The 21,744-nt window shown below is 33.3% G+C and overlaps 2 protein-coding genes across 3 annotated transcripts; one reads left to right on the forward strand and one right to left on the reverse strand.

Moving 5' to 3' along the window:
- Positions 1-5,232: 5,232 nt before the first annotated feature.
- Positions 5,233-9,280, reverse strand: LOC134715061 (uncharacterized). The gene is made up of 2 exons (XM_063576924.1): positions 9,029-9,280; positions 5,233-7,040 (listed from the first exon to the last, which is right to left on the reverse strand). Exon 2 carries the CDS (start codon positions 7,030-7,032, stop codon positions 5,239-5,241), a length of 1,794 nt encoding a protein of 597 aa, XP_063432994.1. The 5' UTR covers positions 7,033-7,040; positions 9,029-9,280; the 3' UTR covers positions 5,233-5,238.
- On the forward strand, positions 6,872-20,570 carry LOC134715062 (uncharacterized). Of its 2 annotated transcripts, none has more exons than XM_063576926.1 (2): positions 6,872-6,981; positions 19,739-20,570. In XM_063576926.1, exon 2 carries the CDS (start codon positions 19,752-19,754, stop codon positions 20,466-20,468), a length of 717 nt encoding a protein of 238 aa, XP_063432996.1. In that variant the 5' UTR covers positions 6,872-6,981; positions 19,739-19,751; the 3' UTR covers positions 20,469-20,570. The 2 variants fall into 2 exon arrangements, with proteins under 2 accessions (XP_063432996.1, XP_063432995.1); XM_063576925.1 differs by lacking the exon at positions 6,872-6,981 and adding an exon at positions 13,317-13,461.
- Positions 20,571-21,744: the final 1,174 nt, after the last annotated feature.

Raw genomic sequence — 21,744 nt, forward strand, 5'->3', positions numbered from 1 at the left:
CATTTTTCAATTATATTCAAGTGAAGTGACAGTAAATTTAAATTATTTAATTTATATGAGACATTAATTTTAAAAGAAATATTTCATTTCATTTATTCGTAAAAGTTCATTCAGTTCTAGAACAATTCATTTAATTTATTCCGTATATTTGAGACACTTTCTGCGGCCCCGGAGAATGTTGAGAAACCCACGAACTTTAACGTGACGTCCTGCGGACGTCGGTAAGGAACTTTAATTGTAACGTCATTCTTTTGTTGTTGTTACTTTATACATGAATGTGGCTACTGCAATACAAATATACACCTTAGAACTTTTGTTTCCTTCACGATAGGGGTCCAATACTATGACTCCATATTCCATCGTTGATCTGACGAGCGAGATGCATGCTGGTTTTTTTTTTTTGAATTCTTGTGGGCAGTATTTCAATTTCTTCTTAGAAAGCCTAGTGTTGAATTTGCTTTCTTTGACACGTTTGATGTGTGGACTTGTTGTTGTATGTGTCCATTTAAACTGTAGTATTTGTGGCTCTTGTTTCTGATGCTTAGGGTGTAGCATTATTTTGCGCTGAACCTCATTCCCCATTTATCAGCCCATACTTCTAGGTTTTTAAGATTGTCTTGAAGTATGTCGTGGTCTTTCTGAGATTTCACTGTTCTGTTTAAAGTCCGGCATCATATGCTTTCATGAAGTCGTTCATATTGTCAAGTATTTGGGTTTCACATGAATAACCGGATCTAAAACCATGGTTTAAAGATGTTAACACATTATGTTTTTCTTGATGTTTCATTATATGTCTGCATATCATATGTTCCAGGATCTTACATGGTACTGATGTTAACAATACAGGTCTGTAATTCTCAGCATCATGTTTATCGCATTTTTTGAAAACACATGGTATGTTTGCGTTGAGTCAATTTTGTGGAAGGGTTCCAGTGTCTATAGATTTTTGAATGCTGTCAGTCCTGGTGTAATTTGACTTGCACATTCTTTCAAAAGTCACCTTATTTGTCGATATTACAATGGTTATTAAAACGAAATCAGTCTGAAGGCTCGATAATCCGGGTGAAAATGAGCTATTTTCAGAATTCCCGGGTATTTATAAAATCCTGGGTTAGAGGTGAAATTTGCACAATGTACACAACAGTGTCAGGATTCAGTCCTAGTGGATAGGTTATGTTGTCGAGTTAAAGTTATACATATAATAGTGGTATGTCAAAGAACGTCTCGTCCTTTTCTATAAAAGTTCATCGGAAGCCAATCAAGACCTTGTTGATAAATATTCGGTATCAACTTCAAAAACAATACACGATAGTATTTAAGAAAAGATTATAGGTACTGACATTGTTTATCATCTTTTAATAACGTGTTATAGACGGTATTCTTATATTTGTCTTTATTAATATTAAATTAACTGTTAAGTCTGCTTTTGATGGTGTCCATTTGACATGGCTCTGTACTTATACATCCCGTTATAGTGGTATTGTTCTAATAAAAGTATGATAATTTTTGTAGTGTTGTCTTTCATTTATGATATTATGCATTTTTGTGATTCCTTGTTACATTTAATTGTCTCGAGTGGATAAATATGGTATCACACTCGATGCAGTGGTAAAATATATATTTATAACTCCCGTCATTGTGTTACTGGTTGTTCAGTATAAAATTTCCGTATTCTTGTCTTTCATTTTTGCTAATATGCTTTGTCCATATGAAAAAGCGAGAAAATACACCCAGAAAAACCCGCGCGCCTTTTTGTATTTCTTTCTTACGTATGTCGTGGCTCTGTACTTATACATCCCGTCAATGTGTTATATATAAATCTTCTATGTGGTACGTAATGGTATAGTTATAAATCTTCCAATATGTACGAAATGGCATACATATAAATCTTCCATGCATAATTTTATACTTTGAATTACGAACATATCAATGATAACTCAAGTCAACACAGAAATGCTGACTACAAGGCTGGTGATACCCTCGGAGAGATAAATCTCAACCAGCTGTGGCATCGACCCAGTGGTTGTAAATAAACTCATCACAGATACCCGGATTGAAATTTCATATTTACGCCAGACGCGCGTTTCGTCTGCAAAAGACTCATCAGTGAAGTTCGCTTAAAAAAATGTTAAAAAGGCCAAATAAAGCACGAAGTTGAAGAGCACCGAGGACCAAAATTCCTAAAGTTTAGCCAAATAAAGTCAAGGTAATCTATTCATGGGGTAAAAAAGCCAATTAGTATTTCAAAAATTCAAAATTTTGTTAACACTTAATTAATAATTACGAAAAAATCATTGATAACTCAAATCAACACAGAAGTGCTGACTCCTGGGCTGGTGATACCCTCGGGGAAATAAATCTCTACCAGCAGTGGCATCGACCCAGTGGTTGAAATAAACTCATCACAGATAGTCAGATACCAGGATTGAAATTTCATATGTACGCCAGACACGCGTTTCGTCTGCAAAAGACTCATCAGTGACGTTGGAATAAAAAAATGTTAAAAAGGCCAAATAAAGCACGAAGTTGAAGAGCACCGAGGACCGAAATTCCTAAAAGTTTTGCCAAATTAAGCTACGGTAATCTATTCCTGAGGTAGAAAAGACTTAGTATTTCAAAAATTACAAATTTTGTTCACACTTAATTTATGATAACGAACATATCAATGATAACTCAATTCAACACAGAGCTTCTGATACCCTCGGGGAAATAAATCTCCACCAGCAGTTGCATCGACCCAGTGGTTGTTAATAAACTCATCACAGATACCCGGATTGAAAATTCATATTTACGCCAGACTCATCAGTGACGTTCGCTTAAAAAAATGTTAAAAAGGCTAAATAAAGCACGAAGTTGAAGAGCACCGAGGACCAAAATTCCTAAACAATTTGCCAAATAAAGCTACGGTAATCTATCCCTGAGGTAGAAAAGCCTTAGACGCTACGCGCGATGTTCGTACATGTAAGCGTAACACAACGTCGCGAATATTTCGTAACGTTCAAACCAAAACTTCGACTGAAACGTTGTTTTTAAGCCAGTGCGACATTCTTGTAAGACTCCGCAAAATCGACGGTGCTTTTCAACTACTTATTGAAAATTGATGTATTTTAGGTCTTTGAAAAATAAAGAAAAATAACATTTTAAAAAATCATAAAATTCTTCCCTTATAAGAGCTCTGATAAGCGAACAATTGACGTAAATTTGAGTTGAGTTCGTTTTTACGTAAAATAATGGCGGTGCGACAACCTTGTAAGCCTTTGGAAAATCGCTCATAAATTACCATATATCATTTTTCAGGATATTTGTCTTTAAATTTATAAAATTAAGCAAATTAACATTGATGTAGTAAATACAAATACTAACCTTTTTCATTTTAGATAAATGTTTTTTGATTCTCAAATCTGGAATCCAAATTTGTTTCCCCCGTGGGACAGATTTGCCCTTGTATTATGGAACACTTCTTTTTTCTATGACGTCATCATAACGTCATAAAAAATGCATAAAAGACTGAAGGAATCTTTCTGTTAAATAGTGGAAAAAACCGTTTTTCAAAATAATAAATAGTTTAGACGAAAATCATAGTTTAGTGGTTACAACAAATGAAATATGTTACGCGGGACAGCCTAAAAATAGCCTATTTTCAAAAATGAAGCTTGTCGCATGCAACATAAAACATAGTTTCAACAATTATTATTTTCGTTTTTATTTGAAAAAAACTTTATTTTTCAAAATACGTACAATAGCTATGAATATGATATCACAAAATTATATATTTCGGACTTGCATCTTGCCAACTACACCGATTTTCCAATGAGGTACTAACATTGCGCGTAACGTCTTAGTATTTCAAAATTTTTGTATATGTTTCATTTTTTTTTGTTTATACATCGTTGTAAATACAAGTGAAAGGTTTAGCTAGTTATAAAACCAGGTTTTATCCACCATTTCATACATAAGAAAATGCTTGTACCAAGTCAGGAAAATGACAGTTGCTATCCATTCGTTTGATGTGTTTGAGCTTTTGATTTTGCCATATGACCAGGGACTTTCCTTTTTGAATTTTCCTCGGAATTCAGTATCTTTTTTTATTTTACTTTTTTTTAATCACGTCAGTTCCTAAGTATCTGCTACTGAGCTGATCATACCACCGTGGACTGATAGACTATTAGCAGAGGTATCGACTCAGTACTGTAAAAAAAAAACACGTCATAAATTTCATCCGTCTGAAGAGCTTCTCTGGATTGACCTTCACCAGTAACACTCATAGCAGAATATTTGAAATCCAAGTATGTAGAAATTATAAGTACCGAAACAATTGAAGAGTTGTATACTCAAAAGAACCTTAAACAATAGCAATGAATATATTCGTTGAAGTAAGGGTAGCTGATGTTTTTTTTAGAATAAAAGAGGGACGAAAGATACCAAAGGGACAGTGAAACTCATAAATCTAAAACAAACTGACAACGCCATGGCTAAAAATGAAAAAGACAAACAGAAAAACAATAGTACACATGACACAACATAGAAAACTAAAGAATAAACAACACGAACCCCACCAAAAACTAGGGGTGATCTCAGGTGCTCCGGAAGGGTAAGCAGATCCTGCTCCACATGTGGCACCCGTCGTGTTGCTTATGTGATTACAAATCCGGTAAATAGTCTAATTCGGTAGGTCAAATTCATGAAAGGGAAGGTTATTGTAGTTACGACGTAAGGAACATATCCGATATCATTTGTGAAAGTTCATGGCATATGTACGATTTTTTTCATTGAAATAACAGTTATGGCATTTCTCACTGAAATAAGGTTTAGGATATTTCTCATTCAAATCATATGTATGGTATTGCTTAATGGATGAGGTTTATTTTATACCTTGCTGAAGTAAGTCCCGAGATACTTCTGACTGAAAAGAGGGACGCGATACCAAAAGGACAGTCAAACTCGTAGATTGAAAATAAACTGACAACCCCATGGCTAAAAATAGAAAAACGAAACAATAATTACTAGTATTTAAAATATATACCGGTATATCTGATTTCGTTTTACTACATATGTAGTATAACGAAATCAGAGATCTATAATACATTGTAATTAAATTAGATTGTCCTTGGGATATTAATTTGTTCTTGTAATCCTCGGGAAATCGTGGTTCACAGATATATGTATAGAAAAGTTGTGTTGACCCAGACGAATACGAATGTGCAACGTGTCGGATACATGCAGAACAGAAAAAAATGGTCAGTTTTTAATAGAAATCTGACAGCATGTTGTCATCAAACGTTTATAAGAATTGAGACCAATCTTTTTCGTATCACAATTGGCAATTAGAAGCTCAATGTCTCTGAAATACAGTGTGGTGTTTTCGTTTACATAGAAAGTTACTTGCTCAAGGTTGCTGCACATAGACAATACCTTTTGTAGGTCATCGATTGTGATAAAATAGTTTAATGAAAAGTGAAGCTGCTTTAAATTGTGTCCATAGTTGGCTATTGCTTCTATGGTTCTGGATGTGAAATTTGTTTCCTCTGTATCTTGAATACCTGAACATAAAAGTAACTGAAGGTTGGGACAGCTAGTTAAAAGTCGTACTAACGCATCGTCTGTATCAGAAGCAGCAGTCCATCCGGCTATTCGTAATTCATTTAAATCTGGACAAAACTGTGAAATTTCTATTAGAGATTTAGCAGTCAAATATTTGCAATATCGAAAATGCAATACTTGTATATATGAGTGAGATTTTGTCAAACTATTTCCACATTGTTCTGATCTCTGTGTGTCGTAATATTCTTGGCATATAGTGGAACCTAGTGAAATGTTAGCAACATCCATGCATGAATTAAACTTCGCTTGCTTCAGCCATTTACAGTTTAGAAGAAAACTGCTCACACCAGAACCACTAACACCTTCACATTCACTGAAATTTACACATTGTAATACTGTACAATGTGTTGATATGGCAATAAGAGCCACGTCTGTCACGCTGTTAATCTTTTCAAATTCTAGAACTTGTATATTCGAACACAACTGGCTTATATTGGAAAAAATATCACCATTAATATATGGGTGGTAGTTTCCTATTATTTGTCGCAAATCACTGCATCCCTCGGCAACGCTTAGAAGACCTGAATTGGTCACTTGACAACACTGATCAAGGCCCGATGAATACATATTGATTGTTATTTTTCGGAGCCGTATGCATTTCATACCGATATAATACAGTCCTTTGTCTGTAACATTCCTACATTTAGAAATCGAAAGAGTTTCTAAGTAAGGCGAATTTTCCGCTACAAGTTTTAAGGCCTGATCATCAACAGGTGTTCGATCGAGAACAAGTGACCTCAGTTTAGAAAACTGTAATCTTGTGAATGCAGTACTAGTAAGGCCACTGCATCTGTTCAAATTTAACTCCACTAAATTAGGATTTTTCTCAGATAAAGTTTGAATGGCTAAATCCAAATAAATATCTCCACAACTCAGTGTGACATGGGTTAGTAATTTTGTATTTTGAAATAAAACTTGAAAAACATGAGGCATCAATTTGAGATTTGAAGAATGATTGCAAAAGAAATGGCGCAAATGAAACTTTCGAAGATTTGTGAGTCGCTTGACAATTGAAATTATACTAGTTAATCTTTCAAAAGTTGATACGTCAAGTTTAAATGTCTCCAGATCTTTAAAACAGTCGATAATATCTTCAAACTTTTCAATGTCATCATTATCATACATTCTGATATGCAAAGATTTTAAATCTGTAAAGAACCTCGGTCCAAACTTTGTATAAACACACGGAACTCTGGTTTTAAGGGCTTTAACATGATGACCTATTTTTTGCAGCAAAGCATCCAATTTGTGTTTAGACGCCGATAGAAATATTGAAGAGTGGTACAAATTAAGTTGGTGCCATAAACCTGGAGCAGACGACAGTTCGTTCCATCTGTGACAAACAAGTCTAATGGTGGCGACTAAGACAGGCTGCGGTAGGTAGGTGAAAATTTCCAATATAATATCTGACGGCACGTCATTCATATTCATATTGATATCTGAAATTAAGAAAATATGCATTATTGTTTATAAATACACTTATGTTATAGAAAGACGTGTGCTTGGCTGTTGAAATAAAAATGAAAGCTGTTGTTCGAGTCATCTTATCTTCTTTTTACACTAAATAATACACACTTGTTTGTTAAATATTTTTTTACTAGTATCTTTAAACATAACTTCCTATCTATAATTCATAATATGAATAATAACTCACACTCCCTCTCAATTCTGTTTATTGAGCACGATTTTGTGTAACTGAAGACCGTAAATTAGCAAAAAGTAGCACATGAAGTTATATTTTTTATTACATATTTGATTTAATCAGGTGAAAAATAGCCTACATGCAGATTGTCATCAAAATTCAAATACGGGCTCAAAACTGTATCGTATGCTCTTAACTTATAAAACGAGTTCATGGACCCCCTTTTTTAAAATGCCATTTGGTTTGATTACACGAGAAGATAATGTGTGCCAATTTTCATGAAAACGTTTGTTTTTTTTAATTTGATAAATATACAGCAAAAAATTATGTTTTTTTCTACATTCACGAGTTATTTCTGAATAAAAAATGTGTAAATGTTTAGGATACTTATAAAATACAGAAAATCCAAATTATTTAACAAAAAACAATTCGTGTTTATCTTTCAAAACAAACAAAAAAGTTATGTCTTTCTTTTGAAAGAGAAAATACGGCCACAAATCCGAATTTTGAGCAAATAAACAAAATGTCGACCTCATTTTACTCAAAAAGTAGCTCATGAAGGAATATTTTTTATTTCATATTTGATTTAATCAGGAAAAAAGTCTATATGGAATTTTTGTCAAAACTGTATCGTATGCCCTTAAATGTGTTTAACATGCAGTATTGAGTAAGATATCGACGAAGGTAAGGCTGTTCTGAGTAATTTGATTAGGAAAAAACCCGAAATATTTCAATAAACTCGATAATGTCTATTAAATTCATTGCCCTCTGATCTTCGACTTTATAATGAAAAAGCAATTGCCATGCAGGCGTCATAATTGCGCCAATTTCAACTTGTTTGACTCAGGTGAACACAAATTATGAAATATATGCATAACAACAAAATTTGTTCCCCTTCAGCCTGTCCCTTGCTCGAATTGGGAGTTTTTTGTAAAAGTTTCCATAACTATAATACAAGCATTGACAAGTAAAACAGCAATATATAAAAAATAAAATACATGTAGTAACAGTTTGACTGAGTCGTGAAAAGCACAAGACGTCTGAGTATTTGTATGTAACATGTCTGATGAAATGCGACCTTGTGATATCCTTTCTACCATACATCCGATACTTTTCACTAACTAAGTTATTTTTTTACTCACATCATCATGTTTTTTTCCGGCTGCTATAAAAATGTCAAGAGCAATAAATTTTACAAACGTTGTTATCTAAGTGGCGGAACCAGAAAGAGGGATTCCGGGGGTTGGTCTTTCAATGAATCTTTTGAAAATGTCTGGATATGTTGTATATTGATTTTCTTACGGTATGCCATCAATAAAATTGAAAATATTCGGTGGTTGTGCGAGTTAATCGATTCAGGGTCGTTGTTTGTTTTTATTTATAGTGTAAAAAGATCTTACCTGTTCAAATTCAATTGGCGCAATGAAAAATTAATAATTGGCGTAATGAAAAATTATTAATTAGTGCAATGAAACCTTGGCTTAGGCGCAAATGAAAACATTAATATTTGGAATTTCAAAATTGGTACAAAAGTCATAAGCCCCGCAAAAAAGGTGTCGTATGCGCCCGGAAATTATCGAGGTCAGAATTTTAGTAATGACAAACGAGGATTTCAATTGATAATAGGTTCTCATCCTGAAAACAAAACAAAAATGTCAAGTTGAATAATAATTTCCAAAAGGTTTGACTGAACCTATATTTACCTTTATCTGTATATCGTATTAGGTCACTAACACTAATGTCACTAATAGTATATGGACAGTTAAAATGTAAATATATACTTACTATTTGAACGTTCACGCTTCTGATGTCCGTTCTTAGTAATAAAGGAATGTTATCCAGACATGTGTATTATGAATCACACATATTATAATCCGTTAGACTGATTAGTGTGTTATATTGCCAGGAAGCTGTAATGATGATGTTGCGTACGATCTCAATCGACAAAGTTTGTTTACTCATTCGTTTGGGTTGAAATACAAACTTCCTTCATCTGAATAAGTTTAATGATTAATTGTAGTTGAAATACATGCGTCTTCGATCTCGCATAAAATATCTTAATTGTGAATATGACATTGGCAGAATTCATCCTTTACTTAAAACAACAAGTGCAAATATAACGGAGATCAAGAAACTGTCAATCTGCACTAAATTTGTTACGGGAACCTACATACTACAATCTAATAAAGCAGAGTATTCAAACTATGCAACAAATCCTATGTGTAGACTATGTAATAAAGCTGACGAAACCATTGAACATTTTATATTATTGTGTGAAACAACTTCACAAATAAGGTCATCCCTTATCGTCAAAATTCTACACGAAGGTAGTCTGGTCTTAGCAAGAGAGAGCCTGCAAACTCCTATTGATTTAATAACATTAATCATTAATCCTTATCATTACCTACCAAAGAAGATGTGCCAGGATGTTGAAGATAGAGTCGGTAATCACTTGGTACCGCTATGTCGCCAACTGTTATATATACACTTCATTCCAAGCGCTATGATGTGTTGACAAAAACTGATACAAAAGCAAACAGAAAATGAAGAACTGTGAAATCATTTTAGCTGTAATATATACATGTTGGGGTACACATGGATCTCCCTCTTTTAGTAGTTTTAAAGTCTATTAAATTTTTTACGGATTGCACTTATAAACTTTCCTCTTTTTTTCTTTTTAACAGTGCTAAAAAAAAATTTTTTTATATATACTTATTGTCTCTATTGTAACTTATTTTTAACTTATTTTAAAATTAGTTTTTACCATTTTAATTGCATTTGAAATATTTTTAACACTGTCGTGGCGTAAACATGTATGTTAAATAAGATAACCTTGTGTATGACTATTGTGAACAGTGAATTTACCTGTGTACATATATTGGTGGAGGAATTTCATTAACGGAACTACTTTCCTCTATACGGAGGTGTGCCTTGATTGGCAGAAATTCGATTACAGATTACAGATAACTGTCCGTATGAAATATGATCAAATATGAAAAGAAAATAGTAATTCGTAATTTATTCACCATTCACCATGTACAAATAGTTAATGTCCCTTGAGTGATGTTCAAACTTCGATATTTTTTTGGTAGGGTTGTGCCATTTTTGCCTCAAAAAACGTACCCATTTTGATATAACATTCACTGAAACTCAGTACCTATAGTTATATAAATATCTAAGAAAGAATGACCTATACTGAAATACAATATTAAAATATGACCCATGCTTATATAAGCACTAACTCATCATCACTCATAATTCATAAATATCTCGAGATAAATATACCAGCTACCTTTAATTTTTTATATATGAATTGACATTCTCAATAGCATATTTATGTATGATATGTAGATAATTCCCCAAATCAATATACAGTTATCAAACGTAAATGCATTTTAATATAGGATTTCATTAAAGTCATAAGAAACGAGTGACCGGTGAAAAATTATGTTCTTCCAATTCTTGAACCAATGCTAACACACATCATAAACTTAGTCTTCTGTGCACGAATTTATCATTTTTTTCGTGTAAATTTCGTATAATCGTCAATTTTTTTTTTCAATCGGTCAGTGTTGTTGTGTAAATATGGCAGGTAATTAAAGTTCGTGTTTTGAAGCCGAAGTTTAACGATGGTCACCTTTTTGTCAACAATCGACAAAAAATAAACAAAAAAGCATGGAAAGAGAGCACGTGTTTAACATGTGAATTCAGATAATAGTTTATTTTGAGGACATCCATGCGTATTGTGATCACCGGATTTTTACGAGATGGGTCACACTGAGGTCACTTTGCATACGGAAAATATGTCGGGGGAATTGGTTGCTGAAAGCAAGCAATTAAAATAAAGAAAACTTCTTCTAAATATGAATAAATTAAAGAATTTTCTTCAGAAAAAAGTATATGTACATAAGTTTTATAATGAAAACTATCCATTGAGTTATAAAAAAACATATGCATTATTTTTTTTTATTTGAGGTTTCTTATGACTTTAATAAGAAGGGTCATTTTTATATAAAATATCGCAAAATTATGACCCATATTTTTGGCACATCCCCGTATACCCAATAATAGGGAGTTGACCCCCCGTGTTGGGGTATCTAGTTTGAAAAATGAGTCCGGTGACCCGGCCAACCAACCAAGATGGCTGCCATGGCTAAAAATAGAACATAGGGGATAAATGTAAATTTTGGCTTATATCTCTGAAACCAAGGCATTTAGAGCAAACCAGACGGAAGTATAATTGTTTATCAGGTCAAGATATATCTGCCCTGAAATTTTCAGATAAATCGGACAACATGTTGTTAGGTTGCTGTCCCTGAATTGGTAATTTTATGGAAATTTTGCAGTTTTTGGTCATTATCTTGAATATTATTATAGATAGTGACAAACTGTAAACAGCAATAATGTTCAGCAAAGTAAGATCTACAAATAAGTCAACATGACCAAAATGGTCAATTGACCACTCACGGAGTTATTGCCCTTTATAGTGATTTTTTGTAAATTTTTGTAATCTTTTACAAAAATCTTCTCCTCTGAAAATACTACGACATATTTTACCAAACTTATCCTCAATCATCATTATAGTATACAAATTGTGTCCGATGACGCAGCCCGCGAACCAAGATGGCCGACATGGCAAAAAATAGTGCATAAGGTAAAGTGCAGTTTTTGGCTCATATATATCTTTGAAACCAAAGCATTGCCTTTAAAAGTCAATTTTTAATGATTTTTATAAATTTTGTAAATTTTTACAAAATATTTTCCACTGGCTAAGTTCTTTATAGATAGAAATAATTGTAAGCAGCAAGAATTTCCAGTAATGTAAGATTTACAAACACATCACTGGCCATCACCAAAACACAATCTTGTCATGAATCCATCTGTGTCCTTTGTTTGAAATGCACATAGACCAAGGTGAGCGACACATGCAGGCTCTTTAGAGCCTCTAGTTCTATACAGAATTTAATGAAATAGTTGTGCTATTTTATTCAACACAGTATTTGCCAGTCAATAGTTTCACCAATTATAATAGTATTATCATCATTTTCTCCGTACTTTTTCATACTTATTTTTCATTGGACAATAATGACATAATGAACTATTCTGTTTGGATTTTTGCGCTTGAAAACGTCAAACTCTAATATCATAAACGTTATAACAATCTGTTTGTATTATATCAATTCAAAATTGATATATCACTTACAAGATGCAATTAAAAAGGAAAGAAACCCTTCGTGATGCATTTTAAAAAGATATTAGATCTGGACAAAACTTTGAAATTTCCTTTTGAGACCGAGCATTCAAAAATTAGCAATATCGAAAATGATCTAATACTTCTATATTATTTACTTATATATGCAAGCATTTGTATTCTCCTCTTAATTATTTCAACATGCATGTTTTTTTATGAAGTTTATCATTCCTGCATGGTGAACGTTGATTACACAAAAGTGCGTCGGACGCACTGAATTTATATAAAGTGTTATTTTCATTCACTATACAGCATTTGTCGATACCACAGTTGGAGGGGTGTAAATTGTTGAAGGTTTCAGACACAGTAGCATGTGCTTCCGGGTAACGTCATGATTTACAACATACTTGTCTTAAATAGAAGAAACTAAGGCTCTAACTCTCTCAGGCAAAGTTGACTCTTCCAAATAATTTAGCTGTTCTCTTTAACTAGCTTCCCACAGTCATATTGCTCCTTGTGAATTCATGTAATTATACTTCCTTAATCGACCTTTGTAAAAAAAAATCCAACTTTAAAATAGCCAATCTAATTAAAAACCGATCTCTCATCGCTCCCGTTTTCTGATATGTCCCGTGGGTTTTTAATTAGATTGTAAAATAGCTGACTTCCTGATTACCTGAAGTAAAATTTCATTAAAAAAGACTTGTCAGATTTTACTTTAAAATTTTAGAGACGGATTGCAAATGTATATGACTGTATACCATTTTTTAACCTTTGTCTAACCAAAATTACACTCGCTTTCTGGTTTGTTGTAGCAACTCGTCATAATAAGTATTTACATTAAAAAATTTGATAACACATTATCGATCTGGGTCATTAAATTATATCAATACTTGCGAAATGTTTTTTTTAAATTCTTTGTTGACTATTGCATACTGCTAAAATGTCAATAAGTTAACAATTAGACCGTTCTGTATTGCCAAAAGACGAGTTGAAGTGTAGATGGATCTCTTATAAACTTGAACATGTAAGTATTAAAAGACATTTAAAATATGTAGATGTAATTTAAGGTGAAGTAACCATTATTGGGCAGATTTTTGGATTTAAAAAAAATTTGGGTTGCATTTAGTATAAGAACTTGTTGAAGCTAATCGGAATATCTATATTAGGGGGGATATTCATGCCCAAATGATACCAGGGATATGTCAGGGATATGTTCAATTAAAAAATTGTGAACAGATGTATGAAAATATAGAATGTGCGTCGACAATCGGCGAAAATATTTTTTTGTCACTAAAAGGTCATTTTTTATATTGGGTCACCGAAAACGTTTTTCAGTAGAAAAAAAAAAATGTTTCAATTTGCAGAGTGAAACGGACAAAAAAGCGTACCGTCGTCAAGCTTCAAGTTCATTTTTTAAACATTTATAGACCTGTTTATATATAAATTTTTTCATTGCTATTGCACATATTTTATGAAACCAGGCTAGTATACTGGCTGAGAAGTAAACAGTCCATATCACATTTTGATAGAGCTCTGGTCTAAAACAAAATGAGCAACAAAAGGCTCATAAGAGTTATAATCGCTCACCTGTCTTCATAAATTTTTGTTACGGTAACGCTTATCATTTTTTGCTATTTAAAAACAAGGAGATGAAGTTTAATTTCCAATGAGACATCTATCAAGCAAAGTCCAGATGAAATGAATGTAAGCAATTATAGGCAACCGTACGGCCTTCAACAATGAGAAAAACTTGCACCGTATAATCGGCTATAAAAGGTTCCGACATAAAAAAAAAAAAAAAAAAAGTGATTCGAAAATACAAATTTTATACTTAAAACCCCACGGATCTTCAAGTTAAACTATTTTCTGATTTTGGACTAAATGATTCATGGGAAAATATTTTTCTAAACGTTTTACGACGTTGACAGACGACAACCAATGGTGTCAAATGATGACAAACCATAGGGCCAGGTGAGCTAGAATTAAGGAATTTTAACATGTATTATGATTATGCTATATTATGTCATATAAAATCTGTAAAAGGCTCGCTATATGTAAAATGACTGCAGCCAGTTATATATATATATATATATATATAAACGAGTCTAAATTGAAAACTACGTTCAAACCTATGACTGCGTTGGATAAAAACCGCAATTTTTATACGTGTGCATGTCAAACAAATTTCGTTGTAGAAGGGTCTAAAAACAGCACAAACAACATTTTCCAAAAGACCAAAAGAGTGAAAAAGTATATTTAAACAAAACGCATTTGACTAACAGGTCGAACAACTGATGTTCTTTAACCCTGCTGACTGCCATTGGCGATTGCCAAATAAAATTGATCACAGGTTGTAACAAAATTGATCTTATTATAAATTTAATACGTCACAGACAAAAAAAAAAAAATTGTTAACTTGTGGACAGGATGTTGTGCCACAAACATTCGGTGTCAATATTTCTTTAGTACACCATATCCGGATTTCGACAATAAATGTCTCTTCAGTGATGTTAGGGATCGAAACGGTATTTGGAAGGCCATATAAAAAGCACCCTCATTTTTAGAGAAAGTACCCTCATTTTTAGATTAACTCTTGAATTTTAAGAGTCAATATATAGGATGAACGGATCACATAAACCGGAGGGAAAATATGATACATGCCCAAACAAAAAATATAAACGAGTCTAAATTGAAAACTACGTTCAAACCTATGACTGCGTTGGATAAAAACCGCAATTTTTATACGTGTGCATGTCAAACAAATTTCGTTGTAGAAGGGTCTAAAAACAGCACAAACAACATTTTCCAAAAGACCAAAAGAGTGAAAAAGTATATTTAAACAAAACGCATTTGACTAACAGGTCGAACAACTGATGTTCTTTAACCCTGCTGACTGCCATTGGCGATTGCCAAATAAAATTGATCACAGGTTGTAACAAAATTGATCTTATTATAAATTTAATACGTCACAGACAAAAAAAAAAAAATTGTTAACTTGTGGACAGGATGTTGTGCCACAAACATTCGGTGTCAATATTTCTTTAGTACACCATATCCGGATTTCGACAATAAATGTCTCTTCAGTGATGTTAGGGATCGAAACGGTATTTGGAAGGCCATATAAAAAGCACCCTCATTTTTAGAGAAAGTACCCTCATTTTTAGATTAACTCTTGAATTTTAAGAGTCAATATATAGGATGAACGGATCACATAAACCGGAGGGAAAATATGATACATGCCCAAACAAAAAATATAAACGAGTCTAAATTGAAAACTACGTTCAAACCTATGACTGCGTTGGATAAAAACCGCAATTTTTATACGTGTGCATGTCAAACAAATTTCGTTGTAGAAGGGTCTAAAAACAGCACAAACAACATTTTCCAAAAGACCAAAAGAGTGAAAAAGTATATTTAAACAAAACGCATTTGACTAACAGGTCGAACAACTGATGTTCTTTAACCCTGCTGACTGCCATTGGCGATTGCCAAATAAAATTGATCACAGGTTGTAACAAAATGGATCTTATTATAAATTTAATACGTCACAGACAAAAAAAAAATTGTTAACTTGTGGACAGGATGTTGTGCCACAAACATTCGGTGTCAATATTTCTTTAGTACACCATATCCGGATTTCGACAATAAATGTCTCTTCAGTGATGTTAGGGATCGAAACGGTATTTGGAAGGCCATATAAAAAGCACCCTCATTTTTAGAGAAAGTACCCTCATTTTTAGATTAACTCTTGAATTTTAAGAGTCAATATATAGGATGAACGGATCACATAAACCGGAGGGAAAATATGATACATGCCCAAACAAAAAATATAAACGAGTCTAAATTGAAAACTACGTTCAAACCTATGACTGCGTTGGATAAAAACCGCAATTTTTATACGTGTGCATGTCAAACAAATTTCGTTGTAGAAGGGTCTAAAAACAGCACAAACAACATTTTCCAAAAGACCAAAAGAGTGAAAAAGTATATTTAAACAAAACGCATTTGACTAACAGGTCGAACAACTGATGTTCTTTAACCCTGCTGACTGCCATTGGCGATTGCCAAATAAAATTGATCACAGGTTGTAACAAAATGGATCTTATTATAAATTTAATACGTCACAGACAAAAAAAAAATTGTTAACTTGTGGACAGGATGTTGTGCCACAAACATTCGGTGTCAATATTTCTTTAGTACACCATATCCGGATTTCGACAATAAATGTCTCTTCAGTGATGTTAGGGATCGAAACGGTATTTGGAAGGCCATATAAAAAGCACCCTCATTTTTAGAGAAAGTACCCTCATTTTTAGATTAACTCTTGAATTTTAAGAGTCAATATATAGGATGAACGGATCACATAAACCGGAGGGAAAATATGATACATGCCCAAACAAAAAATATAAACGAGTCTAAATTGAAAACTACGTTCAAACCTATGACTGCGTTGGATAAAAACCGCAATTTTTATACGTGTGCATGTCAAACAAATTTCGTTGTAGAAGGGTCTAAAAACAGCACAAACAACATTTTCCAAAAGACCAAAAGAGTGAAAAAGTATATTTAAACAAAACGCATTTGACTAACAGGTCGAACAACTGATGTTCTTTAACCCTGCTGACTGCCATTGGCGATTGCCAAATAAAATTGATCACAGGTTGTAACAAAATGGATCTTATTATAAATTTAATACGTCACAGACAAAAAAAAATTGTTAACTTGTGGACAGGATGTTGTGCCACAAACATTCGGTGTCAATATTTCTTTAGTACACCATATCCGGATTTCGACAATAAATGTCTCTTCAGTGATGTTAGGGATCGAAACGGTATTTGGAAGGCCATATAAAAAGCACCCTCATTTTTAGAGAAAGTACCCTCATTTTTAGATTAACTCTTGAATTTTAAGAGTCAATATATAGGATGAACGGATCACATAAACCGGAGGGAAAATATGATACATGCCCAAACAAAAAATACAAACGAGTCTAAATTGAAAACTACGTTCAAACCTATGACTGCGTTGGATAAAAACCGCAATTTTTATACGTGTGCATGTCAAACAAATTTCGTTGTAGAAGGGTCTAAAAACAGCACAAACAACATTTTCCAAAAGACCAAAAGAGTGAAAAAGTATATTTAAACAAAACGCATTTGACTAACAGGTCGAACAACTGATGTTCTTTAACCCTGCTGACTGCCATTGGCGATTGCCAAATAAAATTGATCACAGGTTGTAACAAAATGGATCTTATTATAAATTTAATACGTCACAGACAAAAAAAAAATTGTTAACTTGTGGACAGGATGTTGTGCCACAAACATTCGGTGTCAATATTTCTTTAGTACACCATATCCGGATTTCGACAATAAATGTCTCTTCAGTGATGTTAGGGATCGAAACGGTATTTGGAAGGCCATATAAAAAGCACCCTCATTTTTAGAGAAAGTACCCTCATTTTTAGATTAACTCTTGAATTTTAAGAGTCAATATATAGGATGAACGGATCACATAAACCGGAGGGAAAATATGATACATGCCCAAACAAAAAATATAAACGAGTCTAAATTGAAAACTACGTTCAAACCTATGACTGCGTTGGATAAAAACCGCAATTTTTATACGTGTGCATGTCAAACAAATTTCGTTGTAGAAGGGTCTAAAAACAGCACAAACAACATTTTCCAAAAGACCAAAAGAGTGAAAAAGTATATTTAAACAAAACGCATTTGACTAACAGGTCGAACAACTGATGTTCTTTAACCCTGCTGACTGCCATTGGCGATTGCCAAATAAAATTGATCACAGGTTGTAACAAAATGGATCTTATTATAAATTTAATACGTCACAGACAAAAAAAAAATTGTTAACTTGTGGACAGGATGTTGTGCCACAAACATTCGGTGTCAATATTTCTTTAGTACACCATATCCGGATTTCGACAATAAATGTCTCTTCAGTGATGTTAGGGATCGAAACGGTATTTGGAAGGCCATATAAAAAGCACCCTCATTTTTAGAGAAAGTACCCTCATTTTTAGATTAACTCTTGAATTTTAAGAGTCAATATATAGGATGAACGGATCACATAAACCGGAGGGAAAATATGATACATGCCCAAACAAAAAATATAAACGAGTCTAAATTGAAAACTACGTTCAAACCTATGACTGCGTTGGATAAAAACCGCAATTTTTATACGTGTGCATGTCAAACAAATTTCGTTGTAGAAGGGTCTAAAAACAGCACAAACAACATTTTCCAAAAGACCAAAAGAGTGAAAAAGTATATTTAAACAAAACGCATTTGACTAACAGGTCGAACAACTGATGTTCTTTAACCCTGCTGACTGCCATTGGCGATTGCCAAATAAAATTGATCACAGGTTGTAACAAAATGGATCTTATTATAAATTTAATACGTCACAGACAAAAAAAAAAATTGTTAACTTGTGGACAGGATGTTGTGCCACAAACATTCGGTGTCAATATTTCTTTAGTACACCATATCCGGATTTCGACAATAAATGTCTCTTCAGTGATGTTAGGGATCGAAACGGTATTTGGAAGGCCATATAAAAAGCACCCTCATTTTTAGAGAAAGTACCCTCATTTTTAGATTAACTCTTGAATTTTAAGAGTCAATATATAGGATGAACGGATCACATAAACCGGAGGGAAAATATGATACATGCCCAAACAAAAAATATAAACGAGTCTAAATTGAAAACTACGTTCAAACCTATGACTGCGTTGGATAAAAACCGCAATTTTTATACGTGTGCATGTCAAACAAATTTCGTTGTAGAAGGGTCTAAAAACAGCACAAACAACATTTTCCAAAAGACCAAAAGAGTGAAAAAGTATATTTAAACAAAACGCATTTGACTAACAGGTCGAACAACTGATGTTCTTTAACCCTGCTGACTGCCATTGGCGATTGCCAAATAAAATTGATCACAGGTTGTAACAAAATGGATCTTATTATAAATTTAATACGTCACAGACAAAAAAAAAATTGTTAACTTGTGGACAGGATGTTGTGCCACAAACATTCGGTGTCAATATTTCTTTAGTACACCATATCCGGATTTCGACAATGAATGTCTCTTCAGTGATGTTAGGGATCGAAACGGTATTTGGAAGGCCATATAAAAAACACCCTCATTTTTAGAGAAAGTACCCTCATTTTTAGATTAACTCTTGAATTTTAATATATATATTGTACTTTTTTTAAAGATTTATTTTCAATTTAAACATGTTAGTCACTGTCTATTATAGAGGTCAAGTTTTATTTCAGATATATTTAAATTATGGGATGTGGGCAAAGTTCAGTTACAGAAACAAGAGAAAAGTCTCCGAATAGGCAAGTTTTGAAACATGATCTCAATTACAATCAGGAGGAGCCTAGAACGACGGATTATATTCCTCCAGGATATGAAAGTCAACCGGCTGGACATGAACAAGGAAGTAATGTTGGGAGACTAAACGCATACAGTGATAAAGAATACACAGACGATATCTTTAAAGATGCTAAAGGAATTGAAAATGATTTAAAACAAGACGTAGAAATAACTATGTATCAAATTCAGTATTTAGAGTTACTAGCTAGATTTTTTCAATTATATGAAAAATGTTGTGGTAATATTCCTAGATATCCATCGATACCAAGTGGTGATCCAAACACAGCCAATTTTCCATTACCAGATTCAGTTGGTTTATTCCGGGTGGATTTACATGACGATACTACCACATTTGATTATCATATTGATGGCGACGCTGCTTGGGAGGTTATATCACAAGACATTGTTAAAGAAGATGTAACAACGCCAGAACAAGATTCTGTACACGAGAAAAGAGAGAAAAGAACAGATTTGAACGATCGTGAGCGAATGAAGAAAAGAAGACTTGAATTAGCTAGTTATTTTATAAAAGAACGTGCAGATGGGCTTACTACTTATTGTGACAAATATCTTGGATTTGCCGACACTCTTGAAGAAGGCTGGGCAAAATTCCAGGAGCTTTTGTAAAAAGTAACTGCGAAAAAATTCTTCCAGTTAATTTTACATCTACCACAAATCTTTCAAATCATTTTATTACAAGTTGTTTTAATAAAAATTTCTAAAAACTACTGTTGATTTCATAATAACGATTATGCTAATGAATTGTCTTTATCAAGTCCAGATGTATTAAATTATAGTGGATCAGTGAGGGTCGATATGGAGGCGAGGGAGACCATTCATTTCTGTATTCTTTAATTTTTTGGGACATTTTTCTTTTAAACTCACCTGGCCCGAAGGGCCAAGTGAGCTTTTCCCATCACTTTGCGTCCGTCGTCTGTCGTCGTCCGTCGTCGTCCGTCGTCGTTTACATTTACAAAAATCTTCTCCTCTGAAACTACTGAACCAATTCAAACCAAACTTTATCTGATTGATTCCTAGGGTATCTAGAATGAAGTTTGTGTTTTAATTCCCATTTCATAAAAAAACATGGCCGCCATGGCTAAAAATAGAACATAGGGGTAAAATGCAGTTTTTGGCTCATAACTCAAAAACCAAAGCATTTATAGAAAATATGACAGGGGTTAAATTGTTCATCAGGTCAAGATCTATCTGCCCTGAAATTGTTAGATGAATCGGACAACCCGTTGTTGGGTTGCTGCCCCTGAATTGGTAATTTTATGGAAATTTTACTGTTTTGGTTTATTATCTTGAATATTAATATAGATAGGGATAAACTGTAAACAGCAATAATGTTCAGCAAAGTAAGATTTACAAATAATTCAACATGACCGAAATGGTCAGTTGAGCCCTTTAGAAGTTATTGCCCTTTATAGTCAATTTTTAACCATTTTTCATAATTCTTAGTAATCTTTTACAAAAATCTTCTCCTCTGAAACTACATGAACAAATTAAACCAAACTTGGCCACAATCATCATTTGGGTATATAGTTAAAAAAAAATGTGTCCGGTGACCTGGTCAACTAACCAAGATGGCCGCCATGGCTAAAAATAGAACATAGGGGAAAAATGCAGTTTTTGGCTTACAACTCAAAAACCAAAGCATTTAGAGCAAATCTGATATTGGTTAAATTGTTCATAAGGTTAAGATCTATCTGCCCGGAAATTTTCAGATGAATCTGACAACCTGTTGTTGGGTTGCTGCCCCTGAATTGGTAATTTTTTTGGAAAATTTACTGTTTTGGTTTATTATCTTGAATAGTATTATAGATAGGGATAAACTGTAAACAGCAATAATGTTCAGCAAAGAAAGATTTACAAATAAGTCAACATGACTGAAATGGTC

The sequence above is a fragment of the Mytilus trossulus genome, chromosome 4 (assembly GCF_036588685.1).
Source record: "Mytilus trossulus isolate FHL-02 chromosome 4, PNRI_Mtr1.1.1.hap1, whole genome shotgun sequence".
Lineage (NCBI taxonomy): Eukaryota > Metazoa > Mollusca > Bivalvia > Mytilida > Mytilidae > Mytilus > Mytilus trossulus.